This window comes from Limanda limanda, chromosome 6 (assembly GCF_963576545.1).
Source record: "Limanda limanda chromosome 6, fLimLim1.1, whole genome shotgun sequence".
In the NCBI taxonomy this organism is placed as follows: Eukaryota; Metazoa; Chordata; class Actinopteri; order Pleuronectiformes; family Pleuronectidae; genus Limanda; species Limanda limanda.
The window spans coordinates 17,244,219-17,270,011 of NC_083641.1; the positions used below are offsets into that span (position 1 = coordinate 17,244,219).

The following is a 25,793-nucleotide window of genomic DNA, read 5'->3' on the forward strand; positions in this document are numbered from 1 at the left end:
AAACATGCTGGTTTGTAAGTCTCCATGGAATAAAGAGAATCTGTTTTTATGTAATGTAGGTTCGAAAAAAGATTAAGCTAATTTGAAGTTTGTCTGGTTTGCATGTGTTTTGCTTGTAAGAAGTAAAGTAAAGACGTAAAAGTCCATATGGGCTGCACACTGGAATGTGCATGACGTAATGGAATTATCCAGCCAACTAACTTAAGTGGCTCTAATGACTAAAAGCTGTTTCATCAAAATGATCCGAGCAGATTTAGTTTGCGTTTGTTTAAGTGAAGTTAAAACACACGACAACCATGAGGCTCTTCTGGCTCCGCAGAGCAGTTTGTGTGTAATCTTGGAATTTGAAGTCACCTCACATACATTAAATCTACTCTACCCAATAAAACCTAAGTATCAGGAGACACAACCAAAAGCATAAACATTCTTTGAGTGTGTGGAAGCCATTAGTCCTGCTCAGCCCCCTTAAACCACACCCACGAAGGATAAAGCAGCATGGGCTGCAACCCCCTCCAACCATTCAATCCAGACACAGGCTGATGAAGTAGAACTTCTATCTACTTAAGGACATATACAGAGAAAAATATGGAAGCAGGCAGGAGCCAATCAGTTGTTCCATCCTACCTGGGATGGTCCATCTTCAACACTTTGTGCTGTTGTCTGCCAATTGGGATTGCTGCAATCGTCTGCTCTTGTAGGGTAGGTGACTTTTCCTAAATACCAAACTTAATTTTCCTTCTGTTGCTGCTTTACATTCTAAAAGATGCCTAAAATCAGTAACAATACAAACTGCTTTTTTAAAATCATTTTAAAAACGTTGATTATTGTTTTTTTTTAAAGGCACAAAATGCAAATACTGCCGGAGAATCCGCCATAGCTCAGGATGCATCGAGGACAGCCAAGATCCTTAATGTCATCGGGCTTGTGTGTGGCATCATTTTGCTCATCATTATTATCGCCTACAAAACCACTCAGGGGTAGCGACATTGAAGGTGCTTCGAAGACGTCGGAATCTCAGCAAGACTTTCCTCTTCACTTTGATTTCCCTTCCCCCCATATATAGGACCCCTAAATAGAACCAGATGTCTTTGTGTTGTGCCTGTTTTGAAGATATCCTGGAAAGATCCATGCTGTTGTTTTGGTGTTGAAACATGCATGATTTGTGTAAGGAGACAACTGTTTCCTTTTTTTATATAATGGAATGATTATCTTTTGTTGTTTCTTGTTATATATATGAAATAAACTGACAAACAACTTTTTTGTGATCTGTGATTATGAGAGCTAAAGACATAAATGTCAAAAAGTCCACTGGCTACTATACTGGCCAAAAAAAATAGGGGTTTGCTTTTGTTTCACGTATCCATTTACTTTAAATCATAGGAAATTACCTGATAAAAGATGTAAAGACACATGAAAAATCTTAAAAATCCTGGGCTGAGAAACAAGGGTACATCGATGCTTAATTTCAAGGTTAAATCCCAAATAATTAAAAATATAACAGTTAGGAAGTATAGATTTCCTCATTGTCATATTATCATTAACCTTGAGCATCTACAATTTTATGGATCTAGCAAACAGTTTAAATACGATCTGAAAGTAATTTGTGCTTGAGCTACGATTGACATCCTGTTTACATCTTCTAAACCACACTGGGTTTTGTTAGTCGGGGTTCCTGACATGTTTTGATCCAATCTGCTCTTTTTCTTCTTTCTCTCTGGCCTCTGAGCTCCTCTCTCTCAAAAGTCCCTCAAGATGCGAGAGTAGAGACGTCTCCCGGTGCCTCCTCTGAAGTTAATAAGCAAAGCAAATAACACAATGAACAAAGAGGCCTCTATGTGAACGATAAGAAGATAGTGTTTTTTCATAGTTATTGAAAATATTCGCTTCTTACATCTTCAGAGAGCTGTCCTGGGTTTGGTTTGTGAAGCCTGTGAAGGAGGGAGGCAGCGTGAAAGTTGGACAGAGTCCCATGGGAGTTTCCTGAAGGGGCCTGTTGGTCCTGAAACCGCGCACCCAAATTGGCTTCCTGTCCTGATGGGCACATACCCCACAATCTTGCATTGAACAGCTCCCCCAGGCATGCCTGCAGAACCTGGGATGTAAAGTCAAACAGACCAACCACATTTAAATTAAAGTCAAGCCAAAGTAAACCCAATTAATAGTTCATACTTCGGCTTTATTTTTTAGTGGACATTAAAAACAAGTTCTTGTCTGTACCTTGAAGAAAAGCCTCTGGAAGGCGGGACTGGAGTCGGAGCTCATGTCTTTAACTTTGACATGGGCCAGACAGTGGAGCAGCAGCAGAGAGAAGCCTCCGACTGACTGGAGCCGCTGGCGACGGACAAAGAGCGTCTCCTCTGCTTCCTGTCAACACAGCGGCCATTCACACGGTACTCTGAGCAAGACGTGCAAACCATATTGACATGCTTAAGTCTAAAGTGGCCCCTTTGCTTTGGTCGTGTGGATCCCTCTGAAGTCTGATGGAATGTGAAACAGCAGAGGGGGCCCCAGAAACAGGCTCTATATCCCTGACCTCATGCAGAAAAACATGTAGGTTGTGTGGGAGGAGGGGGGGGCAAGCAGAGAAGGAATCTTTTGTGTCCAGAGAGCAGCGGGGCTGGAGAAGATGTAGAACAAAAGCTTTCACTGGTTGGATCTGTTCACTGAACAACCCCATGTGTTTCCCCTGAGGCTCCTTCAGGCTGTAAACAGCTAACGGACGTAGAAAGTTGCTTGGGCGCTGTCTCGTGTCCTGATTCAGTTGGTTCAGTTAAAATTTTCTGTATTTTTGATTATTTTAGTATTTGTCTGCATTATCTCTCATGTCATCACTGCCACAGAACTTGTCATCACAGTTATTCTTCTCATGACAGGTCAATAACAGCAGCAAATCAGCTCATTTAAATACAACAACTACTTGCAGCTAAAGGTCCTGCTTTTAAAATGTTAATAAAGTAAAACTAACAGCAACATCTGCACATATATGATTAAATGAAAAGGGAGTCATCGATGTTGTTACAACAATTAATAATACTACACTTACCTTGCTCTGTATGTTATAAGCTGATGGTGCAGTATATTAACCACTTATTTGTAAAGTAGTATCTATAGCTGTCAGATACATTTAGTCATAAAATGTCACAAGTACATCCTTTCTCTCCAGCTGTGAAGTAGAAGTAGCATCAACGTAATATAGTACAATGTGATATAACATCCAATGACAACAAATACACTAACGAGTCTTACTTCTTCTGGATCTATACCACAACCTGCACAGAGAGCAGGATCTGCAAACCTCTACGTTCTCATGCACAATTCTGTTTCAGCAGAGAGCAGGGAATCCTGAAACCACACATTCACAGCGGCAATGGATATTTCACAGATGCTCTTGACGTTCTCTTCATGGAATTCAGTGGGAGTGGGATCGGACAGTCTGAAGTGAAGAGCAGTGTTTTACAACTTTTGCCGAGTTGTTTTGCTGTTAACTATCTGTGGACAGCCTGCTGACCCCCCCCCCCCCCCCCCGTGACACTGAGAAGGGCCTTTTTTTGACTTCAATTTAATGTTAAACGCATTTTCACTGTCACTGGACTATGTACCAGTATGATGTTGATTATACTTATGGTAAATTAATTGTATTTATATCTGTCCGATCGACCAATTAAGGCGCTTTGCAGTACAAATCACATACACCCATTCACATTCTTGTTCTTCGCACACCATTCACATACTTCTGGTACAACCAGGCAACTTGGATTTCAGCTTCCTGCCCAGGGACACTTCTGCATACTGACTGAAGGAGCCGGGGAATAAGCATATGGTTGGTAGACGACCCGCCATACCCCCTGAGCCACAGTTGCTCTTATGTTTACACAGTTGACGCTTTTTCAGGCCGGAGCTGTAATTTGTACCTGATAAAAGAAGGAATTTCTGAAGGCGTTGTTCAAGTAGTTGTTGTTCGGCAGACTGGCAGCTATCTGAAGGGAAATAGCGGGAGTCTGTTGGAAAAGAAAAACAACAACCTGAGTAATTCTTGTCCAAGTATGCCAAAGTAACCTAAACTCATTAAAAAATATTGAAATGCAACTTTGTCTATTCACTAAAACAATAAAGAATAATTAATAAATTAAATTGGTTTTGACAGTAAAAGACATCAACACGAAAATGAATCAATAATGTGGGTAAAAGTCTTTTTTAGATAAGTTTGAAGAGATTATACAGGCCTAACGGATACGGTGTATGTTTAAAGTGTTCCTGCCGAAATTAATTCGGCCTCAGAGGATCACAAGAAATTAAGATTTAAACGCTAGCCGGGGGCCAGGCCACTTAAGGCTTCAAAATTAAACAATGAAAGCAATTTTGAACAATAAATAGAAAAAGTTTACAAGTTTATAAATCAGAGTGAAACTTTGTCACCAACCAGTTGTAGACTGTGTAATGTTTGCATCAGGAAGAGTCCATGTTGGTAGACCAGGAACTCTCTGGGGTTGAGGACCGACGGGTCCACAGGGACCAGCTCTCCCTCACATTCCCACTGAGCATCAAGGATATCAATGAAGCTGTTGCCTTCGTCTGCGCAAAACACAGAAAACAACTATTTCCAATAAGCCCTTAATACTGCAGTCTAGTGTTATTGCTGCAAAAGCTCTTCACCTTTTGCAAAATGATGCTTGAGAGTCTATGAACACCTTTTTTTTAAAGTTTCCAACCTCTTCTCCACCTGACTTACCGCTGAGCTCTCCTCTCAGAAGCCCCGCCCCGCAGGCCCAGCCCCTCAGCTGCAGCTCTACGACTTTCAGCAGCTGGAACACAGGAGAGAGCTCCAGCAGCCTGGTCCACTCCTCCTCTGAGGCATAAAATGAATATGGAGGGGTAAAGTTTACATGCCTCACCACATGCAGTGCTCTCACGGTGCATGTATTTTAAATCACAGCGTTACCTGGGACTGTGGGGACAGAGATGTGTGTGGGCTGAGCAGAGTCTTCCACAGGACGGTTCTCTGTTAGGAAATATGTTGAAATGACTCATTATTGTCGTGGGAAAAGTTTGATATTTTGTGATCTAATTAGTGTGAAACTACGGCCAGTAGACACTAGACAGTCAGTTTGTTCTACGAGGGGATTTTTTAGAACTTGACGCATTCACCAATTTTCCTCGTACTTTGAGTTTTCTTATGGGTTGAAACGTTATTTACAAATGGACCAGATCTGTCCTAGGAGTCACATCAAATTCATCTTATTCAAATCAAGTTTTTCACTCATGGATTGTATATTTTAGTAGTTTGAAGAAATTATATATAAAATACAAAGTGTTCAGTTTTACCAGGTAACTTACAAATTTTTCTGAAATTAGAAGCGTTTGCAGAATTGACGAGTCATGCTCATATAAACTCCCCGTACAAACAAAAGTAAGAGAAATATCAGATGAGAATTTGAAAATATTCTTGCATGAGGTCCAATGACTGTCAAACTCACAAATGAAGTTGGTATGTTTCCTTCGTTTACTCTGTTCATAAGCTGAAGTTATAGAAACAGAAGATGCCTGATCTCCTCTGTTTCCAGTCTTCAGTTTCATCAGATTCAGATTCCAGATTTATACATAAGTAACACATAAGAGTGGTGTCTATTTTCTCACTTAACACTCAGCAAAGAGAATATGAATATTTTCCCTGGAATTAGTTAGGGTTCAATGTATATTCCTGGATAATGTATATACCCCTTTGTGTGGATCTATGCAGGCATTTAATTTGGCTCTTTTCTGACCTGTGTCCTCTCCGTCCAGCAGGTTTTTGTAGATGTCAGTTCTGTAATTTTTTCGTAATCCTGCTGACTAACAAATAAACAGACAGAGGGTAAAACAGAACGTTCCTGCTGGACTCATTTCTAAGGTATGCTTTGCTATTTAGCTAGAAGCATGGATGATTGATTCCCTCTATGTGGACGTGTAAATATCTGTGTCTCTCCCCAGACTGCTTTTGCCAGATTAAAGCAGGGAAAATGTATTATTCTCACTTACGTACTGTACTGTAGACGAGCACAGCACAGTTCAACAGTGTGAAAGGGGGTCTCACATTCACAGCTCTAATTTCTGCTCACCCTGGGACTGGACACCAGAACAGGCGGTGTGTGTTTGTGAGTTGTGTGTTGGTGCAGAGCCAGCCTGCATACCATTGTCCTGGGGATGAGCTACATTAACTGGCTCCCTCAGAGACTGGGTGGAGATTCCATTGGAAACACGGATTGTTAGAGACACTGTAAACTACGTGAGTCAGACATCAAACCAAGTATCTGCTAGAGCGGACGTGAGAATTTGTCTAAACAAAGAAGATTCTCGAAAGAGCCAAGACACATTATGTTGAGGTACTGGACTTTAGAGACATGGAAAGATTTGACGGAGACATGAACAATTAAAGATTTTAAAACCTACCCCAGTGGTGAATGTAGCTCTGTAATCTCTACATATACAATCTAAGTTTTGGCACATGCAACATGATTGTCAAAATTATAGTAGTCATGTTCTCCTTCTACTCCATCTCTAGTCTCCAGAGACGATAAAGAAGCAGAACATAGAGAAACAACAACATCCTGGATCTAATCTGGGTTTTTTAACTCAAGGACACACAAACAGTTGATTTGTACAAACACAGTGTCAGTTTCCATCCACTCTGCTCTAATCTTGGTGCATTTTAACCACCAGCTGAGTCCCCAGTATTTCTAGACATAGGAGGCTCTCTCCACACACATGTTATCACAAGGGTTGAGCGGCTTTAGAAGTACATACCTTTCACCACAGGCACAGAGGCAGTCCAGACCCTGGAGGCTATCTCCAGCCCGTATGGCGGTTTAACTGATAAACCTGAAACATGCCAGAAAGCAAACTTAAAGAAGGAGCCTGGTATTATTATATGTTTGAGACCACAGCCAAGAAGGTATTGATCCTACAAACAATCCTGCCCCATTGTTTTGTTGCATAAATCTATTAAAAACACATAAATAAGCCTCAGTGACAGGACCCCTAACTACTATGGATATAGGCCCTTAGATATTTTGAGTCAATTCCATTTACATTGTCCTGCGGCCGTAAATACTCTCTAAAGCACTAATGGCATATTCCTACGGCACAGCTTTTTAGTTAGGCTTTTTTAATGAACGATGTACAGCGTTTGCAACTAATTATTTTGATCTTTGAAAGAAACAGCAGTGCTTCATTTCTTTGTTAGAAATATAAAAATAAAGTATAAAACCAGCGTTATCCTGTAACCACAAGATCAAATTGTTAAATCCCATGAGAAGATCAAAACATAACAACATATTGATCCTACGAACAGGTATTTTTCTCACAGCCTAATTTAATGGCAAATATTGTGTTTAGCAAGCAGCTCCATTGTTTTCACTAAATATCCCAAAATATATTGAAAACACATAAACAATCCACTGTGTTGCAGAGTTTGACATGGCTCTTCTTTTATATGCATGGGCGCAATTTTATTTTGAGTCGATCCCATTTACCCTGTCCTGCTTGGAGAGGCGGTGGACTAGTGGCAGAAACTTGGACTATGGGCAGAAAAGGTCTCTGGTTCGACTCCACGGAGAAACAACAAAAAGACTAACCTGGATTGATCTGTCCAAAAATCCAAGAGGATTCTCCCTACCCTGTCTAGTGCCCCTGAGCAAGGCACCTTACTCCCCCAACATCTGCTCCTTGGGCGCCGTACATGGCTGCTCACTGCTCTGTGTGTCCTGCACCAGATGGGTTAAAAGCAGAGGTTAAATTTCCCTCCTTGAGTGTGCTTGTGCATGTCTGTGAATGTGTTTGGGACAAATAAATGTATCTTAATGTATCTTAATCTGCTGCCATAGATACTCACTGAAAACAACCAATGGCTTATTCCTATGGCACAGCCTTTTGGAAGAATTGTTTTACATTGTTAAATAAATGGAACTGTACACTGTCAGTTTTGTTGAAAGAACAAATTTATAAATAAACCAGCCTTTACCCATGATACCTGACTGTGTTGGGAAAAGTGCAATAATAGTGATAGATGCAGGAATCCAGAGTCGAGCTGAGAGTGAGGAAATGTGTGCGGCAGGATAGAACGAGATCACAGATTGTAAATCAAAACTCAGCACGGAGAGAAGCATGACATTTGTATCGCTGCGAAATTGCATGCCGTTTTTCATTTGTGCTTTAGAACAATACTGTATATCCAAATGTTTGCCATCTATCATGTACTACAGCATAATCGAAAAGATGATAGCCCTGTTACTGACTCTGTACCTGAGACGTGATGATTGCAGGTGTTGGGGGAAAGGCTGGCCGACTGTTTTTCTTCCAGCAGCTGGTTCAGTCTCTCCAGCAGAGGCAGAGCCTTCTGCTGAAGCAAACCCATGACCTTAGTCGGCCTCTTCCTGGTGCACTGGACCAGACCATAGTCCTTGTACCAGAAGTTACCACACAGCACCGCCTAGACAATCACCAAGAGAGAAGGAGCTCAAAATCACACAGAGATAATCAAAACAAAACTTATTACAGCCCTCTTAAATCTTGCTTGACAGTTGAGCTTAGGTCTAAACGAACTCGATGGGATGAAGGTAAGGCCAAGACAAGCTTTGTCATGTCTTTATATATATATTTATAATTCAGTGTCATTTATTGAGAGGGTCTGTCCGCGCCATGACCTGAGCGGTGTCGGCACGCAGCTGACAGAGGTGTCTGACGAAGTGCAGAGCGACGAGAGCGGCCTCCACCTCCGTCTGTCTGCAGCAGCACTGCTCCCACAGCTCTCTCTGACTCAGCTCTCTGTCCTGCAGGACACATGGACACAGAGGACGCAAAACGCTTTTACTCACATTTAGTCAAACAAAGTCACAATGTGCATCTCAGAGCTCCGAACTTAGAGCTCTCAACTCGTGTCAAAGTTCAAGTACAAGACTTTCCAAAAACGATGGTATTGCATACTGTTAAATACTATAGGGCTGTTTATGGGGGGGACATGCAAACTCGACGCAGGAAGTTCTCGTCTGAACCTTGCTGTGATGTAACAGAACTAACCACTCTTCCACCGTGCCATCATATAAGTCGCTATTGCTTATTGTTATGATCTATATGAAATTATAGCATGTTTAAAGACAGATTTTTCCTCATGAGTGGAGTTGTGGTATTAATCGTGTCTTTGTGGACACAGAATGAAAAAAAGACAGGTCTAAGATCATTAAATCCAATTATGTGTTCTACCTCCTCACTGAGCTTGCACCATATACAATATGTTGATTCATATTGATTTTATGTTTCACTACTGTTGATGACAACAACACGGCAATATTGTTTTATCGCCCAGCCCTAGTAAAGCATCACACCAGATGTACATGTGTAAAACAAAGAATAAGCTACCGTCCCACATATAAACCACGAAGCCAATATTCTGACCACAGCATGCAGAGTTGTAGCCCAGTCTCCTCCCTGTGTCCTCTTTTCCTGTTCTTGCTGCAGCTGCTCCACACACACATCCACCTTATCGAGCCCCGACACGAGCTCCAACTGCCAGACGCTCTGCTGATCCCACTCCTCCTCATCACCTATACACAGAGAGGGAGAGACGCACAAAGACATGCTGCCAACCCAAATAAAATACCCAACACTGACATTATGTTAATTACTGTGGAGCTGAAGGATCAGACAGGAAATGCTGGCACGAGAGCGCCTCTCTTTTGGAGAGCGATGAATGTAACCACAGCGCAGGTCATGACTGCAATTTCCCTTCATGCTCTTCACCCTGCCAATTTGGCAGCCGCAGTTTATACCCTGCGTGAGGATGTGTAGTACATGTGGAGGCAGCATGAGAGCCAGGTGGGAGTGCTGAGCGGCTCTCCTCTGGGCCTCGGCCTGCGAAGACTCTTGCAGCTCCACAGCTGCTTCCCTCAGTTGCCTCCCTGACCACTGGAGCTGCTGTGGAGTACACATTTACACGAGGAAGGTGAAAAGTGGAGGCACAGCTTTGCATACTGACAAAAAGTGATCTTGTGAAAGACACAGAGACAGACACAGATAATCAAGCCATTGGAAATATACATGCACACACTCAAAATTGGCGATACGGTTAATTATTACTTGGCAAACACCTAAAAAATCATTTCATCGTCCAGCTTTCTTGTTGTGCGCCCGCAGGATATGAAAAGCTTTCCTGCAATTACTCTCCCTTCCCACTCGCTTCCAGCATATCCATATCCCATTCATCAGCTCCACATGCTCAACACATGTTCTCAGAGGCTAGGACTGTCCTCTGAGTAGAGACTATGTGAGACATTTTCAACCAAAACAGCAAACTCCACCTGCTGACCTGAGACGACTTAACTTCTGTGACTCTGACGAGATACTGGAGAAGAGCTGAGTCCAGATCAGACAGGATATCTTCCTCACGCTGCCTCTGATGCTGCCAGTACGTGTTTCGCTCACACACCTCTCTCTGCAGAGCCTCCACCTGGTAGCAACGAGAGGAAGATTCATAAAAGCCCAGCGATAAGCTTCCATCTCTTTTATCAAGTTCACAAATCTCCCTCCAGCAGAAAATAACAGGAAGAGAGTTGAATCCCTTTTATTCTCGCTAGTCATATTAAAGATGACTTGTACCAGAGCATTAATAGAAGTATTTCTCTAAAGTACTTCCCCCACCTGCACACCATCAGTTTGATCTGCCACCGTTAACCAGTAGGAAGCTGTAACAGGCAGAATGTGCTTCCTGGACACATCCAGTCTGGCTCCAACCACTGGTGCCAACGTCCCTGTCACTGGGTCAACAGTCTGGGATCCATAACGGATCGCCACCAGGCCTATAAAGACCGAGATGAACTTTTTTTATTCCCTATTGTTCAAAAGATCTTTGAAAGAGGATTTAAGTGTGTCAGCTGACCATTAATCTGTGCTATAGCCGGTTTTAGACAGTACCTTTTCCATCTGGGTCCTCCATGGTCCCTGCCAAGGGTACAGTAACCCCAGAGACCAAGTCAGTGTGACATCCCAGCACGGGCACACTGAGACCAGATCCCATGGAGTCAGGATACTCCATCCCCAGCAGGGCTGTCACACCCACATCAGAGCCTGACAGAAGCATCTCCCCTGGGTCCAACGAGAAGAGGAAAGAAGAAGCAGAAGCAAAGAATAATTTATATGAAAAGGTGCACAAATATTTTTTTTCCCCTATAAGTATTCCTGAACTTTTCTCGGTCCAATTTCTACTAAGTTTTAGAGGAGCCTGACTTATTCCACTGAAATGTTGCATAGGGTTCGGACATGACCCAAAGAAAAACAATAGCATATTTGTGCACATTCAGGAAAAGGGTTGGGTTTGACATTTGCACTGATTTTCCATGGAAATGTCACGGATCTTGAGGAAAACAATCAGGCACATTTTGACAAACTATCTGAGTGTTTGCAATTTGTTGCAGCTTGACTGAATTTAATGGTGTTGTTGGTGGATGTATGCACTCTAATGACTTCAAGTGCAGTGACCTCCTTTGTTTTTGTTTGTTAGCAGGATTACACAAAAGCGTCTGAGCAGTTTACAGTTATAAAACTTGTAGGTTAATGATTCATGGATCTTAATTTAAAAAATTGGACATGTTTAGGGGACTCATATGAATGAGCGTGTTCAATTTGATGCAGGTCACAATAAAATCTGGATCTATTGAATTTAAATGTGTTTTCTTTTTGAGCCTTGTCAGAGGACTGCTCCCTCCTGAGTGACAGTCTAGTTGTTGTTTCATTTGACTGAGCTCCATCCAAATTGAATGCAAAAATGAATACACACAGAGCAGGGAACATGGAACAGGATGTTAACCGCATGCCACATCCTTCATAATGTATTGTAAAACCACAGGAAGCGATATGACCACAGGAAGCGATATGAGGACGCAGATTCTCTAGCAGAGCACACATGACCTACAACCACCACTGAGATTTAGACACAGTGGCACTTCAAACCGAACCGATGGAGAAACTTTGATACGCCTGTCTTGATGATGATCAAGACAGGTGTCGGGGATATATAAACATTCACACAGACAGAATGTATTTGCTATGAAGCTCAAATGAAACAGGTAATTTGTTGTTCAGTGTGTTAAGGTAGTAGGTTTTTAATACCTGGATATTTTTGGACTCCTATCTATGCCCAGAAATACTGATGGTGCAAGAGGTCTATTTTATCCCTCATAATACTACAAATATGGATATGGACTACATATTAGTTGAGGCATGTCCTACGATAATTGGCTTGTGTGGGTCAAACAGGTCACATGCTAGGTTTCCGTGCAGGGTGGTTGCTTGTGACAAATAAAGGTCATCCTTTCCAAACTCCCTTTTAAGCATTATAAAAGAGTCACTTTGTGCCTGAAACTTTTGTTTTTATATGAAGTGGTCACATAAGGACAACGCTGTGTGATCCAGGAAGAGATAAAAAGATATTCAAAGGTTGTGCATTTTCTTTTATGCAGTATTGGAAAAAAAACATTAAGTTATCTTACATCCAAAAGGAGCAAAGGCCTTTGTTTTATGAATTTGTCTTCACGTGTCACAACAACAGAAGCTGTAAAGAAGAAACCGATAAGGAAATATAAAGTAATAGTCCTCTGCTGCATATTTTTTGTCAGCAACAGGCATATTTATGGTCAAGTGAGGCTGAAATTCTCTATTTGGGGTCATACTTTCTCAGACACTAAGTTTGAGTAAGATAGAAGACTTTAGAGGGCAGGAAAAAGAGAGGGACAGTCGGAGGAGAGGACCGACACGGAGAGGCAGAGAGTTTGTGATGTACAACCTCTATTCATCCTCTAACTGGTGTTTCCTCACCCAGACTCCCTCCATCCCTCTGGAGACCCTCGGCCCAGTCCAGAAGCATCTCCAGCCTGGTCTGTAACTGGAGATGGCCGTGCAGGCTCCGTCCTCGGGCCTGCTGGAGCTCCTTGGCTGCGGTGAGGAGATGATCTTGTCGACCGCTCCCCCTCTCGCTGCCTGAATGAGGCTGCAGATCCTGCAAATTTCCCTCTGAACCCCACTCCTCAGAAAGTGGCCTCAGGAGATCCAGTACTCTGAACATTGCTGTGAGAACCTGATTGAGAAATCTTTGCTGGTTTAACTGGTTTCACAAGATCACTTTTTTTCATTTTTTATGAGAGAAATTTTATTTTTTCATTTATTTTATATTTAACCAGGCGATCTTATCTTGGATCTTTACTTTCTTTGTAATGCTGAGACTTAAGAGGCAGCATAAAAAATGTATACATTTAAATAGCAACAACATAAATTCCCATCCCATGTCCCAATACATAAAATAAATAAACTATATCCAGTTACTATATGAACATTGTGATTTTCCAAAACCAAAGTAACCATCAAATCTAAAATAACATATTGACCTTGTCCAGATCATTTCAAACTGACTTGAATTCATAAACAATTTTGACAATCTCAAGTCGCCCTGTGCATCAGGAGAAAGGGTATTTAAAGAATATTCTCGGGGGAACTAAAATATCAAGAGAACATTTATATGCTATTGCCTATATATTCACAGATGAGGTGTATAATCAATCACCTTGCAGTCTAGTAAACTTTGGTATCCTCCTGCATTAGGGACCAGTTGCCCCGCCCTCATGCTGGCCCCTCTCACTCTCACCATTTGCCCACTCAGAGGTTCTATGAAGGACTCAGACAGCAGGACTCCCCCTACTGGCAGCACAGCTCCTACACAGGCATACAGAACAAGGTTAGCTCATAATAACTCATGCAGGATATACTCGTGTCTCACCAGCTGCACTGACCTGTCACTGGATCCAGACTGACCCCGTTTGTGAGCACAACGTTCCCCGTCCTGGGTTCCAGCATTGGATAACCGATCTGTATGGGCTGAGGCAGGCGGGTGATGGGGCAGACCTGCACCCCTCCAAGTGGGTAGACCAGTCCAGTCTCAGGGTGGATTGTCACAGCCAGTATGGGCACTGGGACCCCCGTGTCTGGGTCGGCCATGGGAGCTCCGAGCTGCAATCTCTGGCCCGGTCTGAGGCCCCTGAGGTGGGTGCTGATCAGAGGCTGCTCTGAGTGGCAGGAGGCCGGGTAAGGGATGAAAGGAAGGAGAGGACTGTCCCACTTCCTGTTGTCACCTGGGATAAGGAATGATAAACTTCAGTTTCATAAAAAGAGCTCCGCCGGTGTCCTGCTATGTAATCAATCTAAGTGATGTGAAAACGACTTCATGAGCTATATTACTCTAACGCTGTCATGTGTCCTCACTCTGAGTGATCTTTAAATGCATGCTTTTAGTTATGCTGCAAGACAAACTGCTGCCCTTATACTGCAGCTCAGCTTGTGTCCATTCACTTTTAATAGTCTTTCTGCTGACACCAAAACACTGTGCTTCACACAAAGCATATCAGCTGATTAACTGCCCGAGATCCTCTGTTTGCTGTCACAAAGTGGACATGTGCTGTTAGAGCCCTTACACCTGGGAATGTCCTTCCTGAGCAGATCAAGTTGTATTTATAGAAACATTATATTGTATGTTTGTCTGCTTATCTTCAGATATCGGTGCAAATGCACTGCCAGTGATTACCACAGCTTTTTTAACTTTGGAAAGGTTTTGATTTCATAATCAAATTCTTGCTCTTCGCTCTGAGCACTGCCTTCCTTCACAGCACAACACCTCATGTCACCTGCACTGGAGCCGGTCGTGAACACCAGTGCAGAGCTCGCAGGATCGTAGGCCAAATTGCCGGCGATGGGCATCACTCTGCCGGTGTGCGGGTGGAGGAAGTAGTCAGGTGGCACTGTTGTGGCGTGGCAGCTGCTCAGCATCATATGTGTGTGAGCGTCTGGTCTGATGAGGCCTGTGACTGGATCACAGTGAAGAGCCCGGCAGACACGCAGGGACCCATCAGGCCCTGGAGCGAGGCAGTGGGAGAGGGTCACTGTTAGTGCTCATCACACTGCTAACTATCAGGATGAAGATTTGAAGCTGTTCTGATCGAGGATTGAGAACAGTCACATGCTGGACCTGCAGTGTTTCCTGCTGAGATTTTACTTTAACTGAGCTCTGAATTGGAACAGCATGAATCTAGCAGCAGATGATATTTGTGGGATAGCTTAAATAAGTGCTCATTACAATGTATAAGATAATAGTAAGGGGAAATAAAAATGGTATTACCTTGAATAAGACCAATTTTTTAAAATACACAATATCACTTGAGCTCCAGTTAAAAGGTAATATAATTTTCTGATATTTCTCTATCCTATAATGTCATAACTGGCAGATAAACTTAGACTGAGAGACTAATAACAGGACTTGAACTTAATGTATATCCCCAGATGAGAATAATAGTAATTTTAGATTTGTACAAAACCACTTATATACCTGAAATAAACTATAATAATATAATATAATAATATAAATTAAAAAAAATAGTATTCAGATTTTAGGTAAGCTAAATTAAATAAAATTGATGAATAAATGCGTAATTTCCATGTATTAAATGTCATTGTAACTTTTAACATATTTTCTTTTTTTTTTCTGCAGCTCATGTCGGGTCTTGTTGCAGTTCATACTTTGACCAATAGATGGTGTCGTTTCTCTAAGATTCAACGTTTGGAACACATGTTAGATTTAAGTCAGTGCTGATGGGCTCACCAAAGATCTGGTCCTTGTTCAGGACGGTTCCAGAGTCAGGACAGAGCAGCTTGGCCCCTGGAACCTCACCCAGTAACTCCAAGGCCCCCTGACGCTGACACTCTGCTGACACCAGCTCCCCCATCTCCTCCACCAGGGCTGTGAGTCTCTGCATCCAACTGAGGGTGAGAAACAACAGGCTGAGCACGTGAGAGGGAGAATTCACTCTGTGACCATTTGAAAATTATAAACCGAACTTTACTTCTGCTGGTGTAGTTCACTGGCCGGGGGGTTGCTGTTGTAAACCTTTGACAGTAATCGGGTGCACTCTCTGACATGAGCTGTAAACACACTTAGGACTCTCTGCTGGGCCTGTTGCTCTTGTCTCAGAACCTGAGGGGAAACAGCAAAGCCTGATCTGACTCTCACACTCAATATAAAGATTACAAGATAAAACAAGAAAATTCATTTTGAAAATATATTAATCCAAATGTTAAACGTTTCCCTGTTAAAGTTTATAAACTGTAAGGACCTGCTACTTTGTCTTCTATGAAAGTTAACTGGATACCTTTGTGTTTTCTTGGGTTTTAGTGATACCCTGTGGTCTAAATGATAAATCAAGTCATTCCGAATACAGTCTCTTCAAACAGATCCTGCATGTGAATATGCAATTTGTAATCAGATGATAACCGATGGGTACTGACAATGTCCAAAACATAACTTACAAATTAATAATTGTTATTTGCTGCCCGGTCTAAGACACAAGGTTTCTCTTCATCACTGTCCTGATAACTGGATTTCATTTATTATTTTTTGGATAAAGTTTATAGTTAGAGTCGGTTCAGTTGAACCCTGATTCCTCCTTTAGTTATGCTGCTATAGGACAAGATGACTGGGGGAACTCCCATCACATATTAAAGGGATAGCTCACTGAAAAACTAAAATTCTTAAATTATCTAATAACCACCATGCCAATCGTATTGGATTTGGCTGCAACGCTCTTTACCCCTGAAACTCTAAAAATTAGAGATTATGAGTGAATTTTAAATTTTTCTGTGAATTATCCTTTTAAGCACTTCCTCTATAATTTTGTAAAATCTAAACGTTACGATGTCAAGCATTTTGGGATAACATTTATTGTGTCTTTGCACTACACAAATAAAAGTGAATTCAATTGGGAGATGTACAGAAGTGATTAACCTGTAGCTGACTGTCGAGCAGCGTCCTCAGCTGTGAGGCCAGAGTCTTCCGTCGCGTGACCTCCCTCTCCACCTCCCTCCTCATCCTCTCATAACCCCCACCCGGCCTCTCCTCTAAGATCAGGCGTGGGTGAAGCAGCTGCAGTTTCCCGAGCACTCCCTGGTAGAGCTCCTTTACCTTGAAATAGACACACATATGGAAACTGAATGACTATCACGCGAACATCATATGATAGTAATCAGATCACACATCTCACTCCCACACCCAGTTCAGCCAACACGCACTAAAACAACACAAACAAGACATCAGCGTCCGTGGGATAACACAGAGGTGCAAGATGGGACATCTCCACTTACATCTCCACCACCTCAGCTGTCCTGAGGGCTGTAACAACAACCTCTATACAGGCAAACAGTTTGATGGTAAAAAACAGGAAGGAGGCCGGAGAAAGAGGCGTGTGACTGAAAACAGAGGCATTCCAGCTGCGACACCCAATCTGTTTAACGAGACTCAAACTTTATTGGGGGGGACCAAGATAAAGATGCAAAACATCAGAAGCAAGGATGAATAGTGTTGGATCAATGCATGAGGAAAACTGCATTGACAAACCATACAATATGCATTCATGGAAAGCAAAGTGCATGTGATTTGCCCTCCTCGGCTGTAAATGGATGAACCAAGTCATGATAAAAATAATACAATTAAGTGCTAAATAAGAAGATAACTACATCTTCAACAGAAAATCTAAAACGTGCATATAAACAAGTCATTTGTGCATTTTTAGATTTAATTTTATCCAAACTTGTAACCTATACTGCTGGCTACACCCATCTTACACTTGTCCAATGGATAACGCCACAAAACATAGGCAAGCATTGCAAAACCAGATTCAGACCAACATATGTCGGCAGTATGTGGATTCAATTCAATGATATTCATGACAAATAATACGGACATAAGATAAGATAAGATAAGCCTTTATTAGTCCCACCTTAAAGAAATTTGCAAGTCATGTGTAATGTATGACGTTAATTGTGTGTGTCTGTGGACAAAGGGGAAACTGTCGTCCGTCTCATGATTAATAGACATCAGAGAAAATGCTGCTTCAGAGCGTGAAGGTATTGAAGAATAAAGCATCATTCTCTTGACGTATGTGTTTATGTTGGGTGTTAACAGAGAGATGCTGACCTCAGCGGTGAGCTGCCCCAGACGTGTGGTGACAGACAGGCTCTGTGTGAGCAGGAGGCTGTAGAAGGTGCTGCTGCTGAAAGCCTCCAGATCCACCTGGTGCTCATAATCCCAGAACTCCCCCAGCGGGTCCCAACAGACTTTTGTTACAAGAGAGTGAAACAAAAAGAAAAAGACACTCAAGAATAAACAGAAAACACATGTAAAGTCTAAGATTCTCTCTCTCGAAGTGAACTTTGAAGCACATGCATAATGTGCTGCCTGAGGAAGACCAGTGGACCTGAGCTATGTGGATCCATGTTTTGGTTCAACAGTTTAGAGAAGTTCCTCTTTCTCTCTGCCAGGCTTTGACAAATACAGATGTGATGACATCACTCCTGTTTAAGTTTCTTTACACTGGCTCCCAGGATTGATTCCAAAATGTTACTGTTTACTTCTAAGACTTCATTGTTCCATCTTATATACACTATGTGACCTGTTCGTACCATATACTGTTGCATGCCATGCGATTCTCAGGCAGAGGCCTGTGATCTTTCCCAGACAGACTGAAAAACTAAAGGTCACAGATGACTCCACTGCTCGATGAAATCAGGTCGGATGACCGAGTTCAATCTTTTCAGTCCCTTCTAAAGACATAATTCTATCAGAGAGTTTTCTCTGATTACCTCTGCCAAGAATTATGCAAAAACTACCGATGCGATTTCCATGAAAGTTTGTGGAGAGTTGGAACGTGACCCAAGGAATAACCCATTCAATCTTGGAGCTGATGTGGGTAAACAGGTGGATCCAGGATATTGTTTTCACTTTCATAACATGGTTAGAGTAATAAACATATTCTTTCAACTGTCATTTAACCTTTATAACTGTTTTTAACTATAGACGTATTTGTTTTAATTGTTTCTTTGTGAAGCACTTTGTAATTAGAATTTTGAAATGTGCTCTATAAATAAAGATTTTTATTTATTTTATTTATTTTATTTATTTTATTTATTTTATTTATTTTATTTATTTTATTTATTTTATTTATTTTATTTACATTATTATTATTTTACATTATAAACTAGAGGTATCTCCATGTTTTACAAATCAATAGCTTCCACTTGTCTGCCTAGGGTAGGCTATTTCGGAAGTTTTTGTTTTTAGGACAAATCTTTTGTCGGCAGGAGATTTTCGGGCTTTAGGACTTATCTCCTATTACAATCGAAATATAAATAGTTGAAACTTCTGAGGTGATTTTCCTCAGTGATGTGACATTTGGACTGTTTTCATTTTCACTGTTATTCGTGGCACATGATATGAGGCCTCTAGTTAGTAATTTGAAGATAGGTGGGAGTAGTCACTGTCAGTGTTACACAAGAAGCCGCCACTGTCTTTAAACATCAACAAAGTGTCAGTGTGTTAATGTGTGTGTGTGCGTGTCTGTGTGTGTGTGAGTGAGAGTAATGGGTGCACACTGCAGGTGCTGCAGGTTGACGTGGAAAGATTATATTTTATGTTAGTTATGTAACCGTTGACCTTCAGGCTTTCAATATGTAGGGCTCACATGTTTGTGTGTGATATCCAGGGTTACAGTGTTGCACCTGCTTGAATGGAGTCTTGTGTCACTCTGGCTTGTTGGCTGCGGTGAATCTTCCTGAGTGAGATCACCCTTGAACCCTTCGATGAGTAATCGTCCATGTGGTAGGCCAACTGCAGCAAGCGATACCGCGCTCTGATTGGTTTCTTCTCGGGCCATCCGTACTCTCGAAACAGGATCTGCACGCAGGATGGATTCATGAATGTGTTGTACTCAGTGTGTGTAGTGTCAGCGTGTGTTTGTGTATCTACACTGACCAGGACTGTAACACACAAACAGAGGATGACCACAGCTCCAAACAGCAAACCTCCAGTCGCCAACCAATCTGGTCGAAGTAACAGGTTGCGTCTTCGACTGATTCCCACCCTGGTCACATGACGGGGGTTGGTGGGGAAGAAGGGGCCAGGCTCGTAACACTGGGCCCCTGCAGGCATCACTCGTACATACTGAGTAAGAGCAAAATGAAGGATCAGTATAATTGAAATATTGGTTGATATTTATCATTTAATCTCTGTATACATATGAGAATGTGATTATTTCACATTTAAATGAGGAAAATATCAATAAGGTTTTATCAATTCATATTTTTCTAAGAATCCAGACTTGTAAAATTCATTAGGTGGTTAACCCTAGCAAGAATAAAGACATGGTTCCCTGAAGCTACATGTTTGACCACTAGTGGAGCTGTAGAGCATCGATTGCATGTATCATTTTTTTGGGTAAGGGGGTTGGTTTTGTTTTTTCAACCAAGGGTAAAGTGATGATACACATTTCTATAATTTGCCCTTTTAACTTATCTCATCCATTTTTTACGTATTTCTTATCTTCAGTATTTTATCGTTTTTTAAAGAGAGCGCACAGTAAAACTAATCTGAAAAGGTAAATGAGCAAAAATAAATGATAAGGAGAATCATAAACAATATGGCAATCAATTTGCATGTCATTTGGAGCCAGAGTCTGTGTAGCATCATGAAGTAAAACCTCTGTATCAATGTCCCCACCGTTCACATTCTAGTTCGGTCCATTTCCCATCCATTGACATGGAGGAGATTAGGGTTACGACCTATACTGCAGCCAGCCACCAGGGCCCAATCAAGTTTGCCTTCGCTTTAAGGGCACTGCGCATTACACATTTATTTTAAAGGAGCACTGCTTATATTATTTCAGATGTAGTTACCATGTGTTTGTGCTGGTGGCTGCTCAGTGTAAAAACATAAACACCAGGCTGGTTAAAGAGCACTGAGAAGAAGCTGGGAGGAGTCCAGGACAGAGTCAGCTCCTCTTCCAGCTGCCTGAACGCACCCCAGTCAAAGCCACTGTTGGTGTTGTACAGGCTGTCCCTGAAACATACCAGGTGTTACGATGGAGGGTGAGTGTAGAAAACAAAAAACACAGATTCATAACAGACAAAATGGACATGAGGAGCTTTAGCACTGACTCACAGATCATACAGAGGATAGTGGCCCGTGTCCACAGTAAACAGGATAATGTCGCCCAACTGGAGGCACGTTGTCGGGTTCAGAACTCCAGTAACTCCTCTCTCTTCTTCCTTCATGTCTCTCTTGTATGCCCTTGTCCTGCTGGAATTCATTTCTCCTCCTCTGGTGTCCTCCTGCAGAATGTCCTCCTCTAAATGTCAATTGTATGAGACTTTATTCGTCAGTTTGCATTGATTATTGATTATGATTATTTCGTGTTTTAATGATGAGACAATTTGACAAACCGGCCGAGTTGCTGGGGTCCCGCTGCGTGCTGACAGGAAACAGGCGCTGAACTTCCTCTGGGAGGCCACTCAGGAGGCCGAGGAACCCTGCGTCTGCAGAGTGACAGGACGTACAGAGAGAATGACAAAGAAATCAACGGCAGTCAAAAAAAACCCATTGAGTGTGTAGTGTGTACACGTGTGTGTGTGTGTGTGTGTGTGTGTGCATGTGTGAGTGTGCGTCTCTCCACCTGTCGTCAGAACAATGTAGACAGGACGCAGGGAGTCGAGACGGCTGTTGCACTGCAGAGTCCCCTGGGAGTCCCACTGTTTGAAAGCCGTCTGCAGAACGCTGCCTGAGACGGCAGACACCTGCTACTGAACAATAACAGTGTTTACCATTTATAGGTCACTGCTACACAGCCGACACTTTCACTGCAGCTGCAATAAAGACGACACTCTGCTGAGGTTTGAGCTACTTTGTGTGCATTGTACAGGAACCCTCTATTCATTATGTTTATACTGAGACAGTTTCAGTGGAAGTAATCCATAGAAACTACTTGAATGTGCCATTCCTCCTTCCTTCCTTCCTTCCTTCCTTCCTTCCTTCCTTCCTTCCTTCCTTCCTTCCTTCCTTCCTTCCTTCCTTCCTTCCTTCCTTCCTTCCTTCCTTCCTTCCTTCCTTCCTTCCTTCCTTCCTTCCTTCCTTCCTTCCTTCCTTCCTTCCTTCCTTCCTTCCTTCCTTCCTTCCTTCCTTCCTTCCTTCCTTCCTTCCTTCCCTCCTTCCTTCCTTCCTGCCTGCCTTCCTTCCTTCCTTCCTTCCTTCCTTCCTTCCTTCCTCCCTTCCTCCCTTCCTTCTTTCCTACATTCCTTCTTTTATTTGTTCATTCAGTCGTTAGTTTGTTCATTTGTTTATTCCTTCTTTCCTTCATTCCTTTCTTCCTACTTTTTTTCCTTCCTACCCTTCTCTCCTTCTTTCCTTCTTCCTTCCTTCCTCCCTTCCATCTCTCCTTGCTTGTCTCCCTCCTCCCTACTCTTGGTCCTTCGTCCTTTTGGTTTGTGCATTTGTTCGCTCTTTTGTTCCTTCCTACTTTAATTCATTCCTTCGTTCATTTGTTCATTCATTCCTCTCCTCCTTCCTTCCTTCCTTTCTTCCTTTCTTCCTTCGTCACTTAATTTCTTCTTTGCTTCTTCTGTTTCTTATTTCTTTCTCATTTCTTATTTTTGCTGCATGTTCCATTCCTTTGGTTGTTTTCTCATCTTGCTTCTATTATATATTCCTTCAGTGATTTATTTCTGACTTTGACTTTTCCTGTCATGTTTTATTGATCCCTTTATTTGTCCAGGAAACAATAATTTAAGGGTGTTTTTTCTTTCCAGTATCTTTTCTTTTGTGACTAAATGTTGGTTTTGTGGTGTTATATGTGTGTTGATGTAGATCTGGATGTGCTGACCTTGCTGTCATAGCTCCACACCAGCTCCATATCTTCGCTGGACTGGCACCGGAGCTGCAGTTCAGTGGCCGGCCTGCTCCTACATAGGCCACCGCACGAAGCTCGTCCAGGAGGCTCTCTGCAAACACACAGACCCAGCTCTCCATCGTAGCCCTGGTAGTCCTCTGCAGACGGACACACCTGCAGTAAGGGAGTAAACAGTTACTAACCAGTGCAAAGCAAATATCAGCAAAAGGTTTTATTAAGCAACTCTGATTATTTGTTAAACGTGGCAAATATTCTTTTTTTCTTTGCTTGGACCGGATTGATATGAAACTGGCAGTTTAATCAGCGGCTCCTCAGTTTGAGTGTGTAACTGGGTGAAAGGTTTTTGAACCAAAGGCTACTTTGCAGGACAGGGACACAGTGAAGCCAGTGACGACCTTGTTATCCTGTCACAAGAGGCAGTTTACGGTCAATATTAAAGGTTCAGTTAGATTTAGTTCAAAGGGATCTATTAACAGAAATTTTATATAAAATACTCCTTGTAATGTTTTCACTGGTGTTTTATCATCTAAATTGTACAAATTGTTGCTTTCTTTACCCAAGAATGAGCCCTTCATTTTTAATTACTTTATATTAACATCCGGAGCAGGTCCTCTCTACGGATGCCGCAATGTTTAATATAAATGTCAAAACTGAACAAACTAATCCATCTTTTACATCTATGACAACTGAAGGCTTCCACAGGTTATCTTTCGGAGGGGGTGAGGTGAGGGGTATTCAGCTGCAACATGCAACTTTACCACTAGATATCAATAAATTCTAGACACTGAAGAAAGAAGAACTGTCCGGTTCCTGTTGAAAAGGTCAAAGACATGAAGGTTGTGCTCATTTCCCCCTTTAGGTATGTTTACCCCGTCATTGAGGTCAGGTTTTCTTTTCCCTTTGTTTATTCATTATTTAGTAGAATTACACAAAGGGGGGGGTGAGATGAGGGGTATTCAGCTGCAACATGCAACTTTACCACTAGATATCACTACATTCTCCACACTGAAGAAAGAAGAACTGTCCGGTTCTTGTTGAAAAGGTCAAAGACATGTAGGTTGTGCTCATTTCCCCCTTTTGGTATGTTTACCCCGTCATTAGGGTCAGGGTTTTTTTTATTCATTATTAAGCAGAATTACACAAAGCTTGGTGGACGGATGCAATATGCTGAGTCAGGGAATAATCTAGAACTTTGTTTTGCACTTTCTTTATCATTGGATCTTCCTTGATTCCTCAGAAAATGATTAATGAGAAAACAATCTGAAACATTTAAGGTACAGATACTTATGAGTGTGTTTAATTTCTCGCTTCTTGGTTGAATTTGAAGGGACTGTTGGACCAAGGCCGAGGTGTGAGCTGTTGTCATATGCAAAACACACTTCAGTTTACAATTTAATTAGCGTCTCATTCAAACGGGATGAGTTTCTCGTCATGTGTCGATCGATGTCAGTTACCTTTGCTCCACTTTTCACATGCACTGCGCGGTGTGTACTTTTTGTGTGTGATGTGATTGCGTAAAGACTAACCTGCTGTCTGCAATGAAGTGACCACTGGTGTCTGTTCAGGCAGTCTCCATACTGCGTGCGTGTTTTTCCGTCTCTGCAGACATCGTACAGTTTGTGTACACACGCTCCTCTATTGTTAGTGGGCTGGTAGCCAATGGTACATTGACATCGTCCATCACTGGTCTGCAGATAAAGGCAGCAGGGTTCAGACACTGTTAGTTTACGATACGTACGGGTCACACTTAGTCGTTATCTTATTTTAGTCATTCATTCACCAACTCTATCAAGCCACATCTTATTCCTTCCTTCCTTCCTTCCTTCCTTCCTTCATTCATTTATTTATTTATTTATTTATTCATTCATTTATTCATTCATTCATGCATTCTTCTTTCTATTCATTGCTTTTTCATTCACTTCCTTCACTGATTCTTTCATGTGTTTTCCCTCCTGCCTCTCTTTCATCACTCATTCCTGTGCCCTTCGTTCTCACACCAACACTAGCGCAACAAAATCTCACTCTCCTCTTGATGGGCTGATGAGTGGAGGACTCAGGAAAGTAGAAGATGAGACGCTGCTCTCAGGTAACTTAATCTCCGGCTCTTTCAGCTTGTAGCTACAGATTGTTCTGTCTAGAGTTACTGACAGTGAGGACTCGGGACTTAAAGGCGACACACAAAAAACAATCATGGGTTTGAAAAATGTGAGTGATTCGTTTGGTTTATAGAATATAGGAGGAGCTCACAGGACAAAGAAGGAAGTGGGTCACTGGTGGTGCTGAATAAGAACTACACAGCCACATAAGCACACCACAGAGACTAATGGGTCAATACTACTATCATGTGAAGACACTGTCACCTGAAAACTCTGTCCCTCCCCCGGGCAGATGCAGGTGTCCTGTCCAGAGAGAGGCTGCTGAGCCACAGGACCACACAGGAGGGAGGTGGACAGGCCGGGTCTAGGACAGTAGTGGTGGGGGGGACACTGCAGACAGCTGTCTACAGACACAGCATCAGCAGTCGGCCCGTAGGTTCCCTTAGGACAGGGGAGTGCTGTGGAGCTCTCCATTGAGCAGTAGAAACCTAACAGAAACAATAGGGGGTGCATCCTGATGGTGGTGACACATCCCATCTCCCCATCCTGTTCAGCTCCACTTCCACTGTGTCTCCATTATCCACCAATTGACAGAAACAATGATATATACAGTATAGCGATGATGCAATGGAACCGCGGTATTGAGGTCCCACAGATATACAGGCTTGACCAATCGTGAGTTAGTCTCAGCTGTAAATCATGACATTTCCCCCTGTTTTTATAAGTAAGTAATTCAAACCAAACTGACAAGACAAATGAACCTTTAACCATAGGTCAGTGTTATAAGAGCTACCTGAAATGATGATAATGAACCACCTTAAAATTCATTTGACGTGTAGGCTACTTTTTAATTTGGTCATCCTCCTCCATCAACTAAGATGGAGGAGGCGGGATTTCTGACCTA

General features: G+C 42.2%; 1 protein-coding gene across 1 annotated transcript; it reads right to left on the reverse strand.

The window, feature by feature from the left end:
* Nucleotides 1–121: 121 nt before the first annotated feature.
* Nucleotides 122–25,426, reverse strand: si:dkey-103g5.4 (uncharacterized). The gene is made up of 33 exons (XM_061072478.1): nucleotides 25,154–25,426; nucleotides 24,320–24,481; nucleotides 22,767–22,946; nucleotides 21,564–21,687; nucleotides 21,334–21,426; nucleotides 21,053–21,239; nucleotides 20,788–20,950; nucleotides 19,868–20,056; nucleotides 19,615–19,789; nucleotides 18,035–18,174; nucleotides 16,847–17,023; nucleotides 15,909–16,039; nucleotides 15,668–15,825; nucleotides 14,697–14,924; nucleotides 13,809–14,147; nucleotides 13,583–13,731; nucleotides 12,841–13,099; nucleotides 10,942–11,112; nucleotides 10,669–10,826; nucleotides 10,337–10,477; nucleotides 9,801–9,945; nucleotides 9,391–9,575; nucleotides 8,679–8,804; nucleotides 8,278–8,464; nucleotides 6,780–6,855; nucleotides 6,096–6,223; nucleotides 4,940–4,999; nucleotides 4,730–4,846; nucleotides 4,421–4,572; nucleotides 3,912–3,998; nucleotides 2,218–2,364; nucleotides 1,892–2,092; nucleotides 122–1,785 (listed from the first exon to the last, which is right to left on the reverse strand). The coding sequence occupies exons 1-33, from the start codon at nucleotides 25,424–25,426 to the stop codon at nucleotides 1,660–1,662; spliced, it is 5,334 nt and encodes a 1,777-aa protein (XP_060928461.1). The 3' UTR covers nucleotides 122–1,659.
* Nucleotides 25,427–25,793: the final 367 nt, after the last annotated feature.